This window comes from Panthera uncia, chromosome E3 (genome assembly GCF_023721935.1).
Source record: "Panthera uncia isolate 11264 chromosome E3, Puncia_PCG_1.0, whole genome shotgun sequence".
Lineage (NCBI taxonomy): Eukaryota > Metazoa > Chordata > Mammalia > Carnivora > Felidae > Panthera > Panthera uncia.
In genome coordinates, this window is record NC_064815.1 from 29,314,729 (window position 1) to 29,336,915 (window position 22,187).

The following is a 22,187-nucleotide window of genomic DNA, read 5'->3' on the forward strand; positions in this document are numbered from 1 at the left end:
ATTGTAAATGGGATAGACTTCTTAATTTTTCTCTCTGCCGGTTCATTATTGGTGTATAGAAATGCAGCAGATTTCTGTACATTGATTTTGTATTTATGACTTCACTGAATTCATTGGTCAGTTCTAGTAGTTTTTTGGTGGCGTCTTTTCAGGTTTTCTATATTGAGTATCGTGTCATCTGCAAGTACTGAAGGTTTTACTTCTTATCAGTTTGGATGCCTTTTATTTTGTTTCATGTCTGATTGCTATGGCTAGGACTTCCAGTACTGTGTTGGATAACAATGGTGAGACTGACATCCCTGTCTTGTTGCTGAACATAGAGGGAAAGCTCTCAGTTTTTTTCCCATTGAGGATGATACTAGCTGTGAGTTTTTCATACATGGCCTTTATTATGTTGAGGTATGTTCTCTTTAAACTTACTTTGTTGACAGTTTTATCATGAATTGGATGTTGTACTTTAACCTGCATCTGTTGAAATGATCGTATGGTTTTATTTTTTTAAATTGATGTGATGCATTACATTAATTTGCAAATATTGAACCTCCTTTGCAACCCAGAAATAAATCCCACTTGATCATGGTGAATGATTTTTTTAATGTATTGTTGGATTCAGTTTGTTAGTATTTTATTGAGGATTTTTGCACCCATGCTCATGAGGGCTTTTGGCCTCTGGTTCTCTTTTTAGTGGAGTCTTTATCTGGTTTTGGTATCAGGGTAATGTTGGCCTCATGGAATAAGTTTGGAAGTTTTCCTTCCTTTTTTGTTTTTTAGCATAGCTTGAGAAGAATAGGTATTAATTCTTCTTTAAATGTTTGGTGGAATTTGCCTGTGAAGCCATTTGGCCCTGAACTTTGGTTTGTTGGGAGCTTTTTGATTACTGATTCAATTTCTTTGCTGGTTATTGGTCTAAGTTTTCTGTTTCTTCCTCTTTCAGTTTTGATAGTTTGTATGTTTCTAGGAATTTATCCATTTCTTCCAGGTTGTCCAATTTGTTGGCACATAGTTTTTCATAATATTCTCTTAACTGTATTTCTGTGGTGCTGGTTGTTTCTCCACTCATTTGTGATTTTATTTGAGTCCTTTCTCTTTTTTTCTTGGTAAAGTCTGGCTAGAGGTTTATCAATTTTATTGATTTTTTTTTTTTTTTAAAAGAACCAGCTCTTGGCTTCACTGACCCATTCTATTATTTTTTTAGTTTGTGTATCATTTATTTCTGTTGTAATCTATATTATTTCCTTCCTTTTGCTGGTTTTTTGTTTTGTTTGTTGTTCTTTTTCTAGCGCCTTTAGGTGCAAGGTTAGGTTGTTTATTTGAGATTTTTTTTGCTTCTTGAGGTAAGCCTGTATTGTTGTAATCTTCCCTCTTAGAAGTGCTTTTGCTACATCTGAAAGGTTTTGGACCACTATGTTTTCATTTTCATTTGTTTCCATTACTTTTTAATTTATTAAAAAAAAAACCTTTTTTGAATGTTTATTTATTTTGAGAGAGCATGTGTGTGCATGCACAAGTAGGAGGGGGACAGAGAGAGAGAGGTGGAAAGGGAATCCCAAACAGGCTCCATGCTGTCATCCCAGAGCCTGACACAAGGCTCGATTTCACAAAACATGGGATCATGACCTGAACCAAAATCAAGAGTCAGACACTTAACTGAGCCACCCATGTGCCTCTACTTTTTAAATTTCGTCTTTGATTTCCTGGTTGACCCATTCATTGTTTAGTATGATGTTTTTTAATCCATGTATTTGTGGTCTTTCCAGATTTTTTCATGTGGTTGACTTGTAATTTCATAGTGTTTGGTCAGAAAAGATTCATAGTATGATTACAACCTTCTTGAATTTGTTGAGGGTTGTTTTGGGGGCTAATGTGTGATCTATTCTGGAGAATGATCCATGTGCACATGAATGTGTATTCTGCTGTTTTGGGATGGAATGTTCTGAATATGCCTGTTAAGTCCATCTGGTCCAGTGTCGTTCGAAGCCTTTGCTTCCTTGTGGATGTTCTGTTTAGATGATCTGTCCATTGATGTCAGTGGGGTGTTAAAGTCCCCTACTGTTATTGTATTATTATCAATTAGTTCCTTCATGTTTATTATTTACTGTTTTATATATTTGGGTGCTTTCGTGTTGGGTGCATAAATATTTATAATTGTAGTATCTTCTTGTTGGGTTGTCCCCTTTATTATTGTTGTTTATTTTTATTTTTATTTATTGTAATGTTTATTTTTGAGAGAGAGCTAGCGTGAGCAGGTGTGCACACAAGTGTGGGAGGGGCAGAGAGAGAGAGAGACACACACACACACACACACACACACACACACACACACAGAATCCGAAGCAGGCTCCTGGCTCGGAGCTATCAGCACAGAGCCTGATGCAGAGCTCAAACCATGAACTGTGAGATCATGACCTGAGCTGAAGTCGGACACTTAACTGACTGAGCCACCCAGGCACCCTGTCATCCTGTGTCTTTTGATTGGAGTGTTTAGTTCGCTTATATTCAAAGTAATTATTGGTAGCTATGTAATTATTGTCATTTTGTGGTTGTTTCTGAAGATTTTCTCTGACTCATTCTTGTCTTTCTCTCTTTCATGGTTTGCTGGTTTTCTTTGGTGATATATTTGGATTTCTTTTTCTTCTTTGTGTATTTATTACTGGTTTTTGATTCGTGGTTACCATTAGGTTTGTGTATAACATCTTTTGCATATAGCAGTCTATATTAACTTGATGGTTGTTTAAGTTGGAACCTATTCTTTACTCCTTTCTTCCTCACATTTTAGGTATATGGTGTCATATTTTACATCCTGTTGTTAGTTTCTTGACTGATATTTTACAGAAATATTCATTTTTACTGTTTTTGTGCTTCCTACCTTCATATTGTCATTTTTGGTCTTTCCTTTCCACTCAGAGTCACCTTTAATACTTCGTGCAGGGCTGTTTTAGTGGCCACTAACTCCTTTAGTTTTTGTTTGTCTGGGAAACTCTTTCTCTCTCCTATGCTGAATGGTAGCCTTGCTAGATAGAGTATTTTTGGCTGCAGGTTTTTCCCATTCAGCACTTTAAATATATTATGCCACTGCTTTCCGGCTTGGAAAGTTTCTACTGAAAAATCCGCTGGTAGCCTTACAGGGTTTCCTTTGTATGTAACAGCCTTCATTTGTCTTGCTGCTTTTAATATTTTTTTTATCACTATATTTTGCCATTACAATACGTCTTGGTGTGGATCTACTTTTGTTGATTTTGTCGGGGGTTCTCTGTGCCTCCTGGATCAAGATATCTATTTCCTTCCCCAGATTAAGGAAGTTGTCAGCTATTATTTCTTCAAATAAATTCTCAGCCTCTTTTTTTCTCTTCTTCTGGGATCCCAATATGAATGTTATGTTTGATGGAGTCACTGAATTCCCTAAGCTTATTCTTGTTTTGCATAATTCTTTTTTCTCTCTTTTGTTCAGCTTGATAACTTTCCATTACTCTTTTAGGCCATTAATTTGTTCCTCTGCTTCTTCCAACCTGCTGTTTATTCCGTCAAGCATGTTTCTCATTTCATTTATTGAGCCCTTTATCTCTGCTATGTTATTCCTTATCTCTGTTAATGGTCTCACTGATGTCCTCCACTCTTTTCTCAAGTCCAGCTAGTATCCTTATGATCATTGCTTTAAATTCTCCGTCAGCTGTGTTACTTAAAACTGTTCCACTCAGATCTCTGGCCATGGCCTTCCTGTTCTTTCATTTGGGGCAAATTCCTCTGTCTTCTCATTTTGTCCCTGTGCTTGTTTCTGTGTGTTAGGACAGTGACCTATGGTTCCTGGTTTTTGAGGGTAATGACTTTATGGAGAGGTCACATAGTGCCCCGCAGTGTAGTATCTCCTGTTCCCCAAGGCCTGGTGCTGCCAGGAATGTCTCCACCGTGAGCTGCGTGTGCTCTGCTGTTGTATTCTGGCCACTTTACCTTTCAGGCTGATTGCCTGCAGAGGCTCTCTTTGCCTGTTGTGGGCAGTGTTTGGTCGCTGGCCTGAATGTGATGAGTTTTAACTGGGTGTGCCCTGATCTGCTTGTAAAATGAGACCTGTTGCTGCTGCCACCCAGAACCGAGGCCTTGAAAAACTCCTGGCTGGGGGGATGGAGGTTAGCAGGGGTTTAGTTTGGTCTTCTGGGGGAGGGAACTGCTGCACTGGGACTGTGGCAAGTGTGACTGGGAAGGGAGGTTCTTCCAGAGCATGGGGGGGCGGCGGGCGGGGAGGGCTTAGTGTCAGCATGTTAGGTAGTGAGTGTTGGTGCTGTCCTGGTTCCCACAGGTGGCTCCTTGTTTACACTGCAGGGCAGAGGGAAGGAAATGCTGGTGGCCAGTGTCTTTGTTCCCAAGGGGGTCTCTCTGTGAACACTCTCTTTCTTGGACATGCTCTGTGATGAGCAGCTAACCTCCCTACTGTGTGCCTCAGGCACTCGTCAGATCTTGTTTCCACGCTGTAGGTCTGTTTTCTCCAAGAGCAGCAGCAGTGTCTTCTGATCTCTACCAGAGCCACTTACTCTGACCTTTAAAACTCCAGGCTTTAAACCCTTCGGGTGGTAAGAACTCAGGAAATTTGGAACCTTTTGCTTTGCGAGCCAGTTGCTCTGGGGATTCTTCTCCCCTTGCACTGCCCTGTGTGCCAGTATGTCTCTTGCCCTGCCCTCTTCAGTGACTGCAGCTCCCTCCCTACTGCAGGAGCCACATTTTCTCTCCCAGTCTGTGGCTCTGCTCTTCCTCCTCCTTCATGTGGCCTCTCCTCTGCCGCTAGTTGTGGAGTTTGTTCTGCCAGTTCTCAGATCAATTTCTAGGGTATTTGGGATGACTTGATAGTTATCTTGTATTCGTGGGACGAGTCGAGCCTCGGGTCCTCCTAGTCCGTGGCATCTTCCCCTCTCTCCTCTGATGCGTAATCGTTTTTGAGTTTTGCTGAATTTTACTTGTAATATTTTATTAAGGAATTTTACATATCTATTCATGAGAGATGGTGGTCTGTTTTCTAACTTTATACCATATTTGTTTGGTTCATTATCAGGGTAATACTAGTTTTATAAAAAATGAATTTGGGATACATTAACTCCTCTGGATTTTTGAAGAGATTGTGTGGACTTGACGTAGGTTCGTATTTAAACATTTGGTAGCCTTTATCAGTGAAGCTATCTTGGTCTGGAGCTGTACTTTTTGAGAGTTTTTAAATTACAAATTCAATTTTTTGTATCTGCAGGGTTTTGTTTCTGATATTGGTAATACCCATACGTTGCCCTTTCAGCAATGCTTTAGCTGTGTCTCTGCATTTTTGATATGTTGGTTTTTCATTAGTTCAGTGCATTTTTAAGTTTCCCTTGATATTTATTTTTTGATCCATGGATTATATAGAAGCATGTTACTTAGTTTCCAGGTGTTCATTGATTTTCCTGTTATCTTTCTCTAATTTCTATTATGATTCCAGTGTGGTAGAAAACATATCCTTTATTATTTCAATTCCCTTAAAATTTTTAAATGTGTTATTTATTTAATTAATTATTATTATTTTTTTTTTTTGAGAGCGAGGGAGAGCTCAAGCGATCACGTGTGCACAAGCAGGGGAGGGACAGAGAAAGGGGGACAGAGCATCCAAAGCAGGCTCTGCACTGAGAGCAGTGATCCCAGTGGGGGGCTCAAACTCACAAACCGTGAGATCTTGACCTGAACCTAAGTTCAGCACTCAACTGACTGGGCCACCCAGGTTCTACTCTCTTCAATTTTTTGAGGTTTGTTTTGTGGCCCAGGATATGGTCTATCTTGGTATATGTTCCATGAACCCTTGAAATGAATTTGTATAGTGCTGTTGTCTGGAGTGTTCTATAAGTTGTCCATATCCCATTGGCTGATGATATTGCTGAGTTCTGTATCCTTGCTGATTTTCTCATTGTTCATTTATTGACAGAAGGATGTTGAGGTTTCCAGCTCTAGTTGTGGATTTCTCTATGTCTGTTTTCAGTTCTATCAGAGTTTGGTTCATGTGTATTGCAGCTTTGTTGTTTGGTACAAACACATTGAGGATTGCTGTAAGTTTTTGTATATATATATATATATACATATATATATATGTATATATATATATATGTGTGTGCATATATGTATGTATACACATATATATACATATATATGTATATATATATATATGTATATAAAATGGAGGTATCATATGATTGAGTCACGTTATCCCATCTACTTTGTTAATCTGGGTTTTCTTAATTGGTATATTTAGAACATTTACATTTTTAAGCTTATTGACAAATCAGGACTTAAGTCTGTCATTTTGTTTTCTCTCTGTTTTTTGTTTTTGTTTCCTTCTCCCTGCCTTCCTGTGGGTTACGTGAATATTTTTTTATAATTTTGTTTGGATTTATTTTTAACTTTTTTGAGTATATGTAGTCTTTTTAGTGGTTACTCTAGGTTTGCATTATATATACATAACTTATCAGAGTCTACTGGTGTCATTTTACTAAATAAAGGTAAGTGTAGAAACCTTCTATCTCTCTTTAGTCTCCCCTAATTGTCAGGTGATTAAATATTTCGTCCACTTACATTTAGAACCATATCAGTGACAGTGTTATAATTTTTTTGATCGTCACATAAGTTAGAAACTTGAGAAAAAGAAAGCCTATTATATTTGCCTTTATTTTTTGTTACTATTTCTTTCCTCCTTTTTGATGTTCCAGCGTTTCTGTTTTTAAAAAATCATTCCCTTTTTGTTGAGAGAATTCTTTTAGTCATTCTTTTAAGGTATGTGTACTGGCGACAGATTTTCTTAGTTTTTTTAATTTTTTTTTTTAACATTATTTTTGAGAGACAGAGCGTGAGCAGGGGAGGGGCAGAGAGAGAGGGGCAGGCACAGAATCTGAAGCAGGCTCCAGGCTCTTAGCAGTCAGCACAGAGCCCGACGCGGGGCTTGAACTCATGGACTGCGAGATCATGACCCGAGCCGAAGTCGGATGCTCAACCGACTGAGCCACCCAGGCGCCCCCAGATTTTCTTAGTTTTTGCTTCATCTGAGAACGTCTTGATTTTGCCTTCATTCCTGAAGGTATTTCCACTGTGTGTAGGGTTCTGGGCGGATACTCCTTTTCATTCAGACCTTGAAAATTGTGCCACTTCCTCTGGCCTCCACCATTTTTGATCTGAAGTCTGTCATTTTTCTTGTTTATTTCATACACACACACACATACACACACACTTTCATAGGTAGTGTACTGTTTTCTTTCACCGCTTTGAAGATTCTGTCTTTAGTTTTCAGAAGTTTAGTTATGATATATTTTGGGATAGGTTTCTTTTTCCTGTTTGGGGTTTGCTCAGCTTCTTGAATCTATAGACTTCTATTTTTTACCACATTCGGGAAATTTTCAGCCTTCCTTCCGTGTAATACTTTTTCAGCCCTCTGGGGCTCCTCTGGGAGTCTGATGACATGTGTGCTACATGTTTTGTTAGAGTCCCACAGGTCCCTGAGGCTCTGTTCATTGCCCACCCCCCCCGCCCCCACCAGTCTCTTTTCTCTCCATTCTTCAGAGTAGGTAATTTCTGCTGTTCTGTCTTCATGTTGACTGATTTTTTTCTTCTGCAATCTCTATTCTTCTAACTTATCCACTGAGTTTATTTTGATTATTGTATTTTTTGTTTCTAAAGTTTCCACTTGGTTCTTTATATCTCCTATTTCTTTGTTGAGTCTTTCTGTATTTTTCAGTTGTTCCTAGGGTGTTTGTAATTATGAGCTGAGCCATTTTTCTCTAGGTTTCTTTAAAACCTTTGCTAGATAATTCTGACATCTCTATCATCTCAGTGCGGGCATCATCTCTTTATTTTTTTTCATTCATTTGAGAAATGATGAGTGATTTTCAGTTGAAACCTGGATGCTTTTGTGTTACAAGTTTTATGTGGATCTTATCTAATGATTGCTTCAGCGGGCTTTCTGTGATAGCACTCTGGCAAAGGAAGTAGTATTAGGTTGAAGTAGAAGTCCGGGCTTCTGCCCGTGAAGCATGGGGGCAGGGGGAGGTTGGGGCTCCTCGTTCCTGCTCTCCACCTGGTCTCCACTGACACCACAGCAGCTTTGTACCACTGGGTGATGTTGAAAGTCCTGATTCTGATACTATCCCAATGGCGAATTGGAGGGAGTCATCTTCACTACCAGGGGCTGGCATCCAAGTCCAGGTTCCTCACCTGATCTTTGCTGTGGGATGAGGTGTGATTGTTATCACCCCACATGGATGAAAGTTCTAGCTCCTAATCCACCTTCTCTAACACTACTACGAGTGGGTGGGTTGGGTGCCCCATTACAGCCTGGCAAGTGGAAGTTTAGGCTGCCTACTTGGCCTTTGCTGGCCTAGGGGTCTGGGAGTCATTGTTTTTCTGTGGTGTGTGGCTAGAGTAGAGAATTACTGTCTAAAAGTTTTCTGTCTTGGGGCGCCTGGGTGGCGCAGTCGGTTGGGCGTCCGACTTCAGCCAGGTCACGATCTCGCGGTCTGTGAGTTCGAGCCCCGCGTCGGGCTCTGGGCTGATGGCTCGGAGCCTGGAGCCTGTTTCCGATTCTGTGTCTCCCTCTCTCTCTGCCCCTCCCCCGTTCATGCTCTGTCTCTCTCTGTCCCAAAAATAAATAAAAAACGTTGAAAAAAAAAAATTAAAAAAATAAATAAATAAAAGTTTTCTGTCTTGCCACGCTGGTCTTTTGGCTGCAGAAAGCAGGCTTTCACTGGGGCTTTATCCTATTTGTTGGTGTTTCCAGGTTGCTAGCTTCTTTAGCTCTGGACTATCTGAGGCACAAAGAAAACCCAGGGAACTTGCCACAGTGTCATTCTTTGGGTTCCGCAGTTGCTAGCTTGTCTTTTCCTCTTTCACTGCCTTCTTATATTTGTTTTACAGACAACGTCCAGGGCTTTTCTATTTCGCAGAGGAATGGGAGGAAGAACCTCTCCTCTGTCTTCCCAGAAGTGAAAGTCTCATCTTTGTGTTAGAAAGATGTTTTCATGGGGCCTAGAATTCTGTGCTCTATACAGTGTGAGAAGAACATTATTCTTCTAATACCTGAAAGGTGTTACTGTGCTGTTTTCTGTTCCGTGTTGTTTCTGACAAGAAGTCTGTTGTCAGTTTTAGCTTTGTTTCTGTATACATGTTTTGTTTTGTTTGTTTGTTTTACTCACTGCTTTATGATGCTGTCTTTATCACTGTCCTAAGCAGTCTGACTAGTTTTTGTGTAGTTTTCTCGTGTCTTTTTCTGTTTGGGACTTACTGAGACTCTTAGATCTGTAGACGTACTGTTTGAAATTTGCATGACTTCTAGTCATTTAAAAAATTTTTATTTAAAAAAAAAAAAATTTTTATTTTTGTCATTAGAGTAATGTTAAACTTTTTGGTGCACAGTTCAATGAATTTTAACACAGGTATAGATTCATGCAAACCACCACCTTTTCAGGAAACAAAACCGTAGCATCATTCTAAAAATCTCCTTTGTGCTCTCTATAGACAGTCATTATTTCCTGAAATACTCTGTTCCTTCATACCCCAATTATATGTATTTTTAGGGACTAACTTGGAGTCCCACTGCTCACTGATATGCTAATGTTTTTGTTGTTCTGAGTTTGTGTGTGTATGTGTTTCGTTATGGATTATTTCTGTTGCTAAGTCTTCAAGTTCACTAATGTTTTCTTCTCTTCTGTCTAATCTGTTATTAATCTCATCTGTGTTTTTCATCTCAGAGATTCTACATTTCACCTGTAAAGTACATTTGGATCTGTTTCCATGGCTCCCCCTAACATGCTTTTGCTTTTTTCTACCTCCTTGAACACATGAATGTGTATATAATTTATTTTTTAATGTCTTTGTCTCTTGATTTTATCATCTGTGCCATTTCTGGGTCTGTTTCTGTTTATTTTCTCCTTGTTATTGGTCATTCCTGCATTTTTCATGCCTTGTAGTCTTTAATTAGAATGGTATGTTTTTGGGTGTGGAAGGTTTTTTTTTTTTTTCTTTTTGATTCCTATAAATATTTTTGAGCTTTATTCTGGGACACATTTGTATCAGTTGGAAAGAGTTTGAACCTTTCAAGGCTCTTTGTGAGGCAGGTACTGAGCAGGATTTAGTTTAAGGTGAGTTTCTCAATCTCAGCACTACTGATGTTGGAACCAGATAATGCTTTGTTGTGGGGGCTGGCCTGGGCTTTTTGTAGGATGGTTAGCAGCATTTGTGGCCTCTACTCACGGGATACCAGTAGAACCAGTTAGTCATGAGCTAAGAATGGTTTTCACATTTTTTAGAAGTTGTAAAAAGGAAGAAATGTGTAACAGAGACCCCTGTACATGTCCAACAAGACCAGAATATTTACAGAAAGGCTTTGAACTTCTTGTATGGAGACTTTTTTTTTTTTTTTTTTTTTTTTTACTGTTTGAGACAAATGGTAGTATAAGAGAAAACCTATTTTTCCCAGTATAAAGAGTAGTTAAGAGCACAAGCTTTGAAAATGAAGAAAATATTTGAATTCAGCATGTGTCATCCACTTAATTTGACATTGGGCAACGTTTTAACTCTCTGAGTCTCAGTTTTTCTCTTATGAAATTGAGCCAGTATATATTGATCACTTAGGCTTGTTGGAGAATTAGGTGAGAATGAAGGAAGCTAGCTCGAGGTGTGACGCACAGTAGCCATTGTCATTAATTCATTTCAGGAGTGTGCCCCTTATTTAAAGTAGTCCATGGTGTCTGTATAGCCATATTTTGCTAATTTGGAGGATTATCATCTGTTATCTTTCAGGTCACGCAGAAGGATTTTGTATGATGTGTACCATGCAAGCACATATCACCCAGGCACTCAGTAATCCTGGGGATGTTATTAAGCCGATGTTTGTCATTAATGAGATGCGGCGTAAGTATCATCGCTAGTAATTTATTTCAGTATTTATTAGGTAATTGGTCTTAATGGCCCAACTGGTAAAAGATGAGCCCCTGCTGTATTGCAGAAAACAAACGTCTTATCATACGTGGATATATCTTTAATTCATAACAAATTTTCAGTAAAATGTTTAGTATAGAAACACATTTTGAAACCCTAAAAGATGACAGTGTAATAAAGTATTCAGTTTAGTATAAGCAAATTTAAATTTTTAAAAGTCACTTTTTTAATAAAATCATTGGTAAGTTTTACAGTGATTTTTTTTCCCCTACCTATTTGGATTTCTATGCTGAGTTATACTATAATATTGTCCCATAGGTTTCTTTAAATATTTTTGGATTCGTTTCAATTCAGTGAATGAGTATTAACCTATAGCGTCAGGAATTATCAAACTTGAGTTAACTCTACTCTTAAAGCAACATTTAAACTCATAACTGAGCAAATTTGTAGATAAATTTTGCTTTTTCTATTTAATTTTTAAATGACTTTAAAATTTTCTTTTGCATTATAATGATCCTGATAGGGTGCGTGAAATTTTTTAACACACTTTCTGTGTGTTTTTGCAGTAAACTTTTACATCATCTTAATTAACTGAGTTAGGAGAAAAAAATGCATGCAAATAAAAAGGAAACCCTAACTGTTAATCTGGAATCTAGCTGCGTAATTACAGGGGTGGATAATTATACAGTGACAATCTATAATCCTTTTGCCTAAAAAGCTGCTCAAGATTAAGAGGTGTTCTATTGGCCCTTGGCTTTATTAACAGGCCAGAGGAGACAGTGCAAACATTTTTTAAACAGTGTCGGATCCCGGCAGAATTTTAGCCAGGGGTAATTTTGTTTGTTTAATTTTGTGTATATAAAGAATGATTAATATTTTTAAACTTAGACTTTAAGAAAATGTCATTGCTGTTTGCACCCATATTCACGAGCTCACATAACCCCCTGACATGTGGTTGGATCATGAGATTGCCATTTGTGTAGGCAGAACTGGCGGAACACTGGCAGTTTCCTGTGACTCCAGCGAATTTGTATTTCTATATATTCATCTATAGAACTTGCTCTGTTAATGCTTTATTGTGACATTGTTTATACTCTTGCATTTCATTATGTCATTCTGTCTTGCAGCTGCTCAGTTAGAAATAGGGCTGCAGGATGCGGCGTGTTCTGTGGGTTATTGGGACAGAAGCGTAGACATTTATGTTTGCCGTGAATTCTCTTAGGGAGCCCTAGCACCAAATTTAGTAGGATTGTGGGCACTAACGTAACATTGTGAACAAATTTTTGAGACCATACAGCCCAAGTTGAATTTAGTCAGCTATAATTTTATTAACTTGCTGATGACCTAGAGTCTCTGGGCTCTCAGGAGCTCTAGCCCACATGCACTCGTAATGGTCTTCAGGGGCATGGTTCTAGCCATTCTCAGGCAGTTTGTGTTAGTCAACTCATAAAGTAATTACAGGCGTTTTCTAACCGACAGGTGGTCACGGGATGGAACGTCTGGGGGGGTGGGGGCACAGCCGAGGTGGATTGTATGTGATGATAAAGCTCTGTCTTCACTTAAACTTCACAGGTATAGCTAGGCACTTCCGCTTTGGAAACCAAGAAGATGCCCATGAATTCCTTCAGTACACTGTCGATGCTATGCAAAAAGCATGCTTGAATGGCAGCAATAAGTGAGTACAGCAAAGCATCGCTCACGTCTTCCCTCGACATCGCTGGCTTACCGAGTTCAGTCTCGCCTTTTATGATGAATGCGCAGAGCTCTGTGTTGGCTTCACTTTTGACCTCGCGCTGCCTCTTCCTCACATGATTGCCATTATTTTTAAGTGGTTAGGGGCGCTTGGGTGGCTCAGTCAGTGAAGCGTCCGACTCTTGATTTTCAGCTCAGGTCATGCTCTCACGGTTCGTGAGTTCAAGCCCCACGTCGGGCTCTGTGCTGACAGTGCTAAGCCTACTTGGAATTCTCTCTCTTCCACTCTGCTCCTCCCCCTGCCCCTCCTCCCACGCATGTGCACACATGCTCTCAAAGTAAATAAAATAAACTTGAAAAAAAAATAAAGTACCATGTAAAAAAATAAAATGGTGAAAATATTTTAAAGGTATGCTTACTGTAACAATTTGGATTTAATAACCGGTGTCAGGGATTGGATATTGGTTTTGCCGTTACTTAATTTCTGAGCACCAGCATCCCTTTGCAGATCTAAAACTAACCACTTCTCCTTTCTAGTTGTGCCCAGCATTTTTTCTGCTCGTCTCCAGCCTATGAAATTTGTGTGTGTTCCCTGCATCTTAGTCTGGTCAGTTACCAATTTCTGCAGTTTCTTCCTTAAAATCTAAATGCAGACTCAAGAGGAAGATTGCAAATGCAACTAGGTACCAAATGCCAACCCACTTGCTGTTGCCTGAGCACAGCTGGTACATCTCCTGTTCTGCTGGCCCTGCCTCGGCTGGGCTCCGCTTGCCCGGATGACTGACCCCAGAGCAGAGGAGAACGCTCCGTGTCCCCTGCCTTCACCAGCGGGGCCACACGCCCAGCGGCTCAGTCTTGCCGCTTGCTTCCAGCACAGGTGCCTGCCCCAGTGTCAGGTCCCTTCTCAGTACCGTCCTACCTCTTTCGGGTTGCCTCCCCAAACCCTCCCTGCGTTCTGGTCCGGACAAGACTCTTCTCCGGTGGCCTCGCATTCTGGTGTCTTTTTAGTTTGTGGCTTCTGATTTGAAGTCTCGTTCTTTTATAGAAGTCCATACTCTTAAAGCTTTGTCACAGCATCTGTAATTTTTGTTGAACTCTTGTCTCGTATCACTTTGTTTTTCAGATTAGACAGACACACCCAGGCTACCACACTCGTTTGTCAGATATTTGGAGGATACCTAAGATCTAGAGGTAAAGTCTTGTTTAAAAGTTGGTAAAGTGGGGGCGCCTGGGTGGCTCAATTGGTTAAGCATCTGACTTTGGCTCAAGTCATGGTCTCATGGGGTCTTGAGTTCGAGCCCTGTGTTGGGCTCTGTGCTGACAGCCCAGAGCCTGTAGCCTGTTTCAGATCCCTTGTCTCCCTCTCTCTCTACCCCTCCCCTGCTCACACTCTGTCTCTGTCTCAAAAATAAATAAACATTAAAAAAAAAAAAATAGTTGGTAAAGTGATACATGCATGTGGTTAAAAAAGTGCAGGCGGACAGGGTTAGCAGTGGAAAGTGTGCCTCCCAATCCAGCCCCGACTCCCAAACCCCTTCCTCAAAGGCAACCCATGTCTCAGTTTGTAGTGCATCCTTCCAGCACTCTCCTGTGCATGAGCACACTGGGAGTATATTGGATAGGCCTCTCTCATTTTTCTCTTAACATTAGAAATCTTGGTCCATTTCAGTACATGTGGGTAACAGTCTTTCACAGCCGAAGTAGAATTCCCCTTGAGCCCCCTTGTAACAATGGATAATGAGGTTGTTTCAAACTTTTTGTTATTGTTCTTACTGTCAGTGAATATCCCTGTGCAATGCCTTTATGTTCATGTGAAAGTGTATAAGTAGGATGAATTCTTAGGATTAGAATTTCTGCACGAAAGGGTATGTGTTCTACATCGTGGTACTGCCATGTCGTCCTTCCAGGAGGTTCTACCCGTTCCCTTTCCAACCAGCAGTGTGTGTGGGCTGCATTCTCGACACTGACTCACACTGTGTGTGGTATTACAGTTGTTTGCCCAATCTGAAAAAAAAAAAAGTACTTTAATTTTTTATTTTGAAGTGGTATTTTTGTGTTCTGTCGTTTCAGTAGTTGGTAGTGCCATAATGATGACTCTTTGCTTATTCTTTGCATTTTATTTTTGTTTCAGTTAAGTGTTTAAATTGCAAAGGTGTCTCAGATACGTTCGATCCATATCTCGACATAACGTTGGAGATAAAGGTAAGTTTGCTAATTGTGGTGGTGAGATCAGGAGAAGGCAGTCAGACTTGATGTAACTTCGTCTGTAGTTCATTTATAACTCAGACTTTCACGTGCTACACGTGAAAATCTTACTACTCTGAGACTTGATTCAGAGGAGATCATGTCAGATTTGGAGCAGGTATCTTACAGACGTAGAACACTTAATCTTTTTCTCGCCTTTGACTTTTCACTTGGCATCATGACAAAACCAGAATCTGATGCCTGGTTTAGCCCAATTTAGATGACGGTAATTTTTTAGAAACTCTTTGGCTCCTCGCATTGTCTCAGCTCCCATTTTTTTTTTTTTTTCAACGTTTTTTTTTTTTTTTTTTTTAATTTTATTTTTGGGACAGAGAGAGACAGAGCATGAACGGGGGAGGGGCAGAGAGAGAGGGAGACACAGAATCGGAAACAGGCTCCAGGCTCCGAGCCATCAGCCCAGAGCCTGACGCGGGGCTCAAACTCACGGACCGCGAGATCGTGACCTGGCTGAAGTCGGATGCTTAACCGACTGCGCCACCCAGGCGCCCCTCAGCTCCTATTTTTTGTTAAGCTTTTTATTTTTCTGATTACAAATGTACTCCGTGCTTAACGATAGAAGCGAGAAACATTGCGGACTCGTAGGCGGTCCCGTCCCTCAGAACGAGCCCTTAACGGTGTGATGGAAACTGTTGCAAGCATGTTACTCATGCTTCCAGACCGGCGTGACGTCTCAGTTGGGCGCGTGACCGCCTCACTGCGTGGGCGCGGGGACGGCCGTGCCGTGAGCGGCCGCCTGGCTCCTGGCTGGTGCGTGTTCGGTGCGTCCGGTTCCGTGCTAACGGAAACGATGCTGCAGCGAGCGACTCCTCACGGACGGTTCGCTTTAATCTGCTTGTTTCTTAGCCAGCGGAGATCGCTGGTTGTGTACGGGTATGAAAGTGAACATCGTGATGCCAGGAAATGTTCTTTTTCCCAACACACCCCCATCTGCTTTCATACCTTTGAGCCCTCTTTTTCCTTTTTTCTATCAAGTGTCAGTGAGAGGTGCTGTGGCGCTGACGCTTCTCCTCTCTCCCCAGGCTGCTCAGAGTGTGAACAAGGCGCTGGAGCAGTTCGTGAAGCCCGAGCAGCTCGACGGGGAGAACTCGTACAAGTGCAGCAAGTACGTGGTCTGCGCGGCGGGGCCGGACTCTCGTTAGCTTTTCTGTCGCCCGGAAGGCGCGGGGCCCCTCTTCCTCGAGGGCCACAATGCCTGGTGTCTCAGTGCTCACTCTCTCTCGAGGGTTGCCCTTGGGAGACACAGCAGGCGCCGCCTTCCTGGGCAAGTTTGCCCTGAGCGGGAAGCACACAGCAGCCGCCGCGTGGGAAGGCACGGCCTGGGCAACCGTCCGTGGCGGGCGGGGGAGGCGGTGATGGAGTGGGAGTCCCCCTCCCCCCGGGGTAGTTAAGGCTCTTTCTGGTTCTTACCCAGGATTTGGGGTAGTATCTGCTAGAAACCTCTAGTTTTGATTACTCATTAATGTGTTTGCCCGTGAAGTCAAGAGAGCCTGTATTTTAAGAAAGTCCTATTTCATAGGTTTTAATAGATTTTCACTTTAGCGTCAGGTGGTGTAGGTAACCATTATGAGGTACTCGTTTTGCCAGGAAAGAAGTTGCCTACTACCATAGGCATTTCTCCTTCGTTTAAACTCCATGGACATTCTAATCTTCACTTTTATTCCTTTTGTCTGTGGATAGGGCTTTGTCTGCAAAGAATTGTATCAGCCTGAAAATTTCAGTTTGTTGTGAACTGAGAGAAGTTTGTATTAACCTAATTTTAAAATTACCAGTTTACATGTGGCTTCTCAGAAATTGTTCTAGCTTCCTTTTTTCTTTCATGCTAATTGAGCAATCTCCCCTGTATTGTAAGTTTTAGTATTTTCACTGTTGGTTGAGAAGGCTGCTGTTTCTTAGCTAGTATCTTTCTCTTGGGTTTGGTGGGAAATGTTTGAAAGACATAACCAGGGAAAGACTAAAATACCAAAAATGTGTGTGTGTGTGTGTGTGTATATATGTGTGTGTGTGTGTACACACACACACACACATATATACACACACACACACATATATATACACGTGTGTATATATATGTGTGTGTGTGTGTATATATATGTCTATATATGTCTTCCTAATCCTTTGTTTCTGTTCATTTCAAGGTGTAAAAAGATGGTTCCAGCTTCCAAGAGGTTTACTATACACAGATCCTCTAATGTTCTTACACTTTCTCTGAAACGGTTTGCAAATTTTACTGGTGGAAAAATTGCTAAGGTATGTAGATAATATTATTCATAACTTCTTATGTTGAGTCTTTCAAGACTTAAGTGTTGGTGACTAGTAAGGGTTATGAATGACCTGGCTGGACAGTTCTGTGACCAGGTCTTCTAAGTTCTCCTAGTATTCGGTCGTGGGCGAAAAAGTGTCAAAGCGTTGTGCTCGTGATGGTCTGTGTGTTTATGAGCGTGTGCACTTTGTGTCTGCTTTAGCTGGCCAGACTCTGTGATGATAAAACTGGTGCCTGTGCTGTGCGTTTGGGCCTCAGCGTCAGTGAAGGTGGGGACAGACAGGGAGAGCCGATGTCACTTGAAATATTCGAAATCCAAAGAGGACGTCCCTGCTGGATCTCGCTCTCTTTTCACCAAAGCGTGTTTTCCTGTTTGTTCGTGGGTTTTGATGGCAGCACGCTGAATTTTCCTGTTTTCTTTCTACTTTCCGAAGAGTGAAAGTATCAGAAATGAGTAGCACGCAAGAGACTCCACAGTCTCTTCCTGAAATAGTAGAAGTAAGTGAGACTAAAGTCCAGAGGTAGCCTACCACTGCTCTCTCTCTCGGACGGGTTCAGACGATTCACTTGAGAGGAGATCCTCGTGTATTTAGAGGAAATCAAGAATGCAGTGGGAGCACGTTGAATAGGTGCGGGCGCAGGCGGGCTCCGGGCCAGTCATGTCTTCTGACACGCAGCTCAGCGTGTTAGGTCTCCGCGGGTCTCCACGTGCTTGTGCAGAATGATCTGTGCCCTCGGAAATGATGTTCCTTTTTCCCCTCTCCGTTTCTGTTTAGGATGTGAAATACCCTGAGTACCTTGACATCCGACCGTACATGTCTCAACCAAACGGGGAACCGATTATTTATGTCCTGTATGCAGTACTGGTCCACACTGGCTTTAACTGCCATGCTGGCCACTACTTCTGCTACATCAAAGTAAGCTGTGCAGATTTTGCTAATAACTGTTTCTCAAGGCAGCACTGGCATTCTTGGGGGGCAAGGTGGGACTTTCACAGTTAGGATATGAAAGCCCATTCTTCTTACGTTTCTCTTGGTTGGTGTTTCCTCTTGAATGCTGTCTAATCTCTCTTTCATTGGCTCTCTTTTGCAGGCTAGCAATGGCCTCTGGTATCAAATGAACGACTCCATCGTATCTACCAGTGATATTAGATCGGTACTCAGTCAACAAGCTTACGTACTCTTTTATATCAGGTATCCTCAGGAAACGCATTTTCGCATTTTCTGTTACGCCCTTTCTCTTCATCTCATCGGCATATTTAAATTCAGAATTTGGTTGTTTTTAAAACAGCAGCTCAGAGGTGCCAACAGAGTAAGGAAGGTCGTGTTTTGAGTACGGATTAGGAGTTTGATTTAGCTCCCAGCTCCTTGGCAGGTGGACAGTGAAACATGCAGAGGAAGGGCAGGTGATGGCGGAGGGGGGGCTGCTGCGGCTGGCGGCGAACGGCTCGGGCCTGGGCATGGAGGCCTCCCGAAGGGGGACTCTGAGGACCCGGGTGTGGGCGCCTCTCTACCACCGAGCACAGGCAGCCGGTGACCCTCCTGGGCCGGGCTTGGGTGGGCGCCACTCACTCTTCTCCTGTGGCTGCTGCGTACTCTGACTCACTAATTCCATGTCTGGTAATGCGCGGCCTTGGAAAACGACTAACGTTTGCTCTGTGGCGTTCATTCATAGTAGCCGAAAGCTGGGAACATCCTAAAATCTCGGACGTCAGCAGGATGAGCTCATAAATTATAGCGTATCCATGCGTCGGACTGCTATGCAGCTGTTAAAAATGATTTTTATGATGCCTTTTTAAAAAATTTTAACATTTGTTTATTTTTGAGAGAGCACGAGCAGGGGAGGAGCAGAGAGAGAGGGAGACACAGAAACCCAAGCAGGCTCCAGGCTCTGAGCTGTCAAGCTCAGAGCCCGATGTGGGGATCGAACTCACGAGCCACGAGATGATGACCTGAGCCGAAGCCGGAGGCTTAACCTGGGCCACCCAGATGCCCCAGTGCCTTTTTTTTTTTTTTTTTAAATGATACAAGAAAGCTCAATATATACGGAGAAAAAAGCAATTTGAAATTTTTCACACTGGTATTGAAAACATCATTATAGGCTAAAGCTTGGAGAATATTCCAGTAAATCTGAACAGTAGATGTCTCTGATGGGTGAGGCGAGGCACAGTATTTTTTTTTTTTTTTCTAACTTCTGGATGCAGATTTTCTGTAATGGCATGTATTTATAATTAGAAAAAATGTAAACAGAAAAGAAAAATATCCTTCAGGTAGCGTCATCTTCAGAATACACAATTTAAAATACCATTTGATGGGAGTTCGAGTCCCACGTTGGGTGTGGAGATTGCTTAAAACTGAAATTAAAAGAACAAAACCTTTGCACACTTACCTTTGTTGTGAGCACCTGCCGCCCACCTTGACCCAGAGGGGACCCTGTGCAAAGCTCTGCATTGCAGCTACCTATGAGGGGCTAGAGATGAACCTCTTCTGGGAAGATGCGCTGCGAAACCCTAAGCGCTGTCACTATCTGTTCCCAGGTCCCACGATGTGAAAAATGGAGGTGAACTCACGCATTCCACTCACAGCCCCGGCCAGTCCTCGCCCCGACCCGTAATCAGCCAGCGGGTTGTCAGCAACAAACAGGCCGCATCAGGGTTTATGGGACCACAGCTTCCCTCTCATGTGATAAAGGTAACGTTGCACAGGTAGCATCATCTCTGTGTTGTGTTTGCTTTCGCGTCATTCAGAGCCTCTTGCTAACGTTGCAGCAGTTGCCGTGTCCTGGTACGACTGGATTTCTTATCCGAAAAGATTCTTCCAGCCGTGTTTTATAAAATACTTCAAACACACAGATTTCAGTGTGTGGAAGTAATGATGAGGAAGAAAGTCCGGGTATAAGTAGGTTTAAATGCTAGAGCTTTTAGCTCTCACTTTGGACTTGCGTTCACTTCGGGGAGTAAATCTTTGGCGGGTGAGTGCCAGACTCCAGGAGAGTGACCCTTTCACAAAAAGAATTCTTTCAGTGTGTCCATCTAGCCCCTCAGTAGTGTGGCTCTGTCCGCCATCCAGCTGGGTCGGGCACACTCCCCGGTGGCCTCTTGGAGAATCCGTGGTCTGCTTGGGTGACAAGCCGCCCGAGTCTACGGGAGGGAAGGCCTGACTTGTGCTCACCTTCTGTGGTGACTGCGGACAGCCGGCCCGCGTGTGGAACCGCCCCCGCCACTGCGGCTTTACCAGCCTTTCAGTTTGAGTGTAGTTTGTCTTGAATCGACAGACTGTCGAGCTGTACGCTGTGTTTTATGGACGTCGGACAGGGTTTGGGATGGAGCCAGAGTCACAAATCAGATGCCTCTGGGAGCTGGGAAGATCACGGGCTCCCGCACTGGGCTCTGCTTAACAGTGACATCAGGACACTGGCCGGCTGGAGAGCACGTGCCCCGTGTGGCAGGTGGCTAATACTGATGGTTCAAGGTGTTTGGTTTTCCTTCCCGTGAAGCCTTCCAGTGTTTCTTTAAGAAAACTTCGCGAAGGCCAAACAGAACTGCTCTGTGAACGAGGTCTCACCCGTGACTGCCAGTTTGCCCCTTGAGGTTAGAGCAGCGCGGGTGGGGTCTGGAGCAAAACACCTGTGAGTAGGATTCAGAGGTGACAGGGCAGGAGGGGGGCATGGTGCCTGAAGCAGCTCTTGCGTGTCTGCCCGTGTGACCCGTCTCCCCGGCTCCCTTGGCCAGTGGTAATTCTCCACGGGCTGGCGCTCTGTCTGTACAGCATTGGGCTCCCGAGAAACACAACCGAGGTGAACGTACGCGTCTCCGTGCCTCAGGGGGCCTGTTCGTTTCTGTCAGATCGGAGCAGAAAGGATCCGGTCTGGGGTTGCTCTCTGACAGCAATAGTTGTCCCAGTGTGTTGATTAACCCATGGAAAGTTCATGGTGGTCGGGAGTGGACAAGAGGAGGGGGTGTTTCTCGGTGTGGGGAACTTGGTATTCCAAAAAAGAAAAAGATGAGCAAGATGGGAAGGGCCCCCCACCAGAGTGGGTCCTATGTCTGTGACCATCCCTGAGGCTCTCAGCAGCTGAGGTCTTCTTTCTTCCAGAACCCACCTCACTTAAATGGGACCGGACCATTGAAAGAAGCACCGAGCAGCTCCATGTCAAGTCCTAGTGGAAATTCCAGTGTCAGCCGGGCCGGGTCTGTTAATGCTTCGACTTCTGTTCAGAACTGGTCCGTTAACAGGCCCTCTGTGATTCCAGAACATCCCAAGAAACAAAAAATCACGATCAGTATTCACAACAAGTTACCTGTTCGCCAAGGCCAGTCTCAGCCCAGCCTTCACGGCCCTTCTCTGGACACCCCGAGCAAGCCGGTTCCCTCCTCCACCGTCACCAGTTCTGCAATGCAGTCTACCTCGAGCGCATCTATGACGGCAGTTTCTAGCAAAGTCACGAAGCAGATGACCCCGAGTGAGTCCTGTTCTAAGCCTGTGATGAACGGCAAGTCCAAGCTGCGCTCCAGTGTCCTGGTGCCCTACGGTGCCGAGTCGTCCGAGGAGTCTGACGAGGAGGCAAAGGGCCTGGGCAAGGAGAACGGTCTCGGTACGATCGAGAGCTCGAACTCTTCCGTGCAGGATGCTGAAGACGACGAGGCCTCTCCGCTCGAGCTTCGAGAGCCTGTTGCTCTAAATGGTGCTGAAAGTCCAGACAGCGACCTGAAAGAGAACGGTCTGCCCTGCGATGGTGCCCGCTGCCCAGTCCAGCCTGCCCTACCCTCAGAAAATCCCTTTTCTAAGGCGAACGGTCTTCCCGGAAAGGTGAGCATTTTGGGGGTCAGGCAGGGGGCGGGGGGGAGCTTTGCCTCGACTCTCACGTACAGCCGCTCGCTTGGCTGGATTTCAGGAGGCGCCCGGCGGCTGCTAGAGCTGAGAGAGCTTTGTTTTTTGTTGTAGTCGATGCCCGCTCCCCTGCCCCCTCTCCCGGAAGACAACATCTTAGAGACCTTCAAACTCGGCAGCAAAGTGAAAGGCGCCACCGAAGAGACAAGGTAAGACGA

The 22,187-nt window shown here is 43.2% G+C and overlaps 1 protein-coding gene across 2 annotated transcripts in view; it reads left to right on the top strand.

The window, feature by feature from the left end:
- Window positions 1–22,187, top strand: part of USP42 (ubiquitin specific peptidase 42) — a 48,619-nt gene that overhangs the window by 17,873 nt on the left and 8,559 nt on the right. For both annotated transcript variants that reach the window (XM_049638929.1, XM_049638928.1), the window contains exons 4-14: window positions 10,786–10,896; window positions 12,496–12,598; window positions 13,739–13,806; window positions 14,747–14,817; window positions 15,900–15,982; window positions 17,016–17,127; window positions 17,917–18,057; window positions 18,233–18,333; window positions 19,677–19,830; window positions 21,235–21,948; window positions 22,084–22,178. In XM_049638929.1, coding sequence (XP_049494886.1) covers window positions 10,786–10,896; window positions 12,496–12,598; window positions 13,739–13,806; window positions 14,747–14,817; window positions 15,900–15,982; window positions 17,016–17,127; window positions 17,917–18,057; window positions 18,233–18,333; window positions 19,677–19,830; window positions 21,235–21,948; window positions 22,084–22,178 — 1,753 coding nt within the window. The remainder of the gene's footprint in view (window positions 1–10,785; window positions 10,897–12,495; window positions 12,599–13,738; window positions 13,807–14,746; window positions 14,818–15,899; window positions 15,983–17,015; window positions 17,128–17,916; window positions 18,058–18,232; window positions 18,334–19,676; window positions 19,831–21,234; window positions 21,949–22,083; window positions 22,179–22,187) is intronic.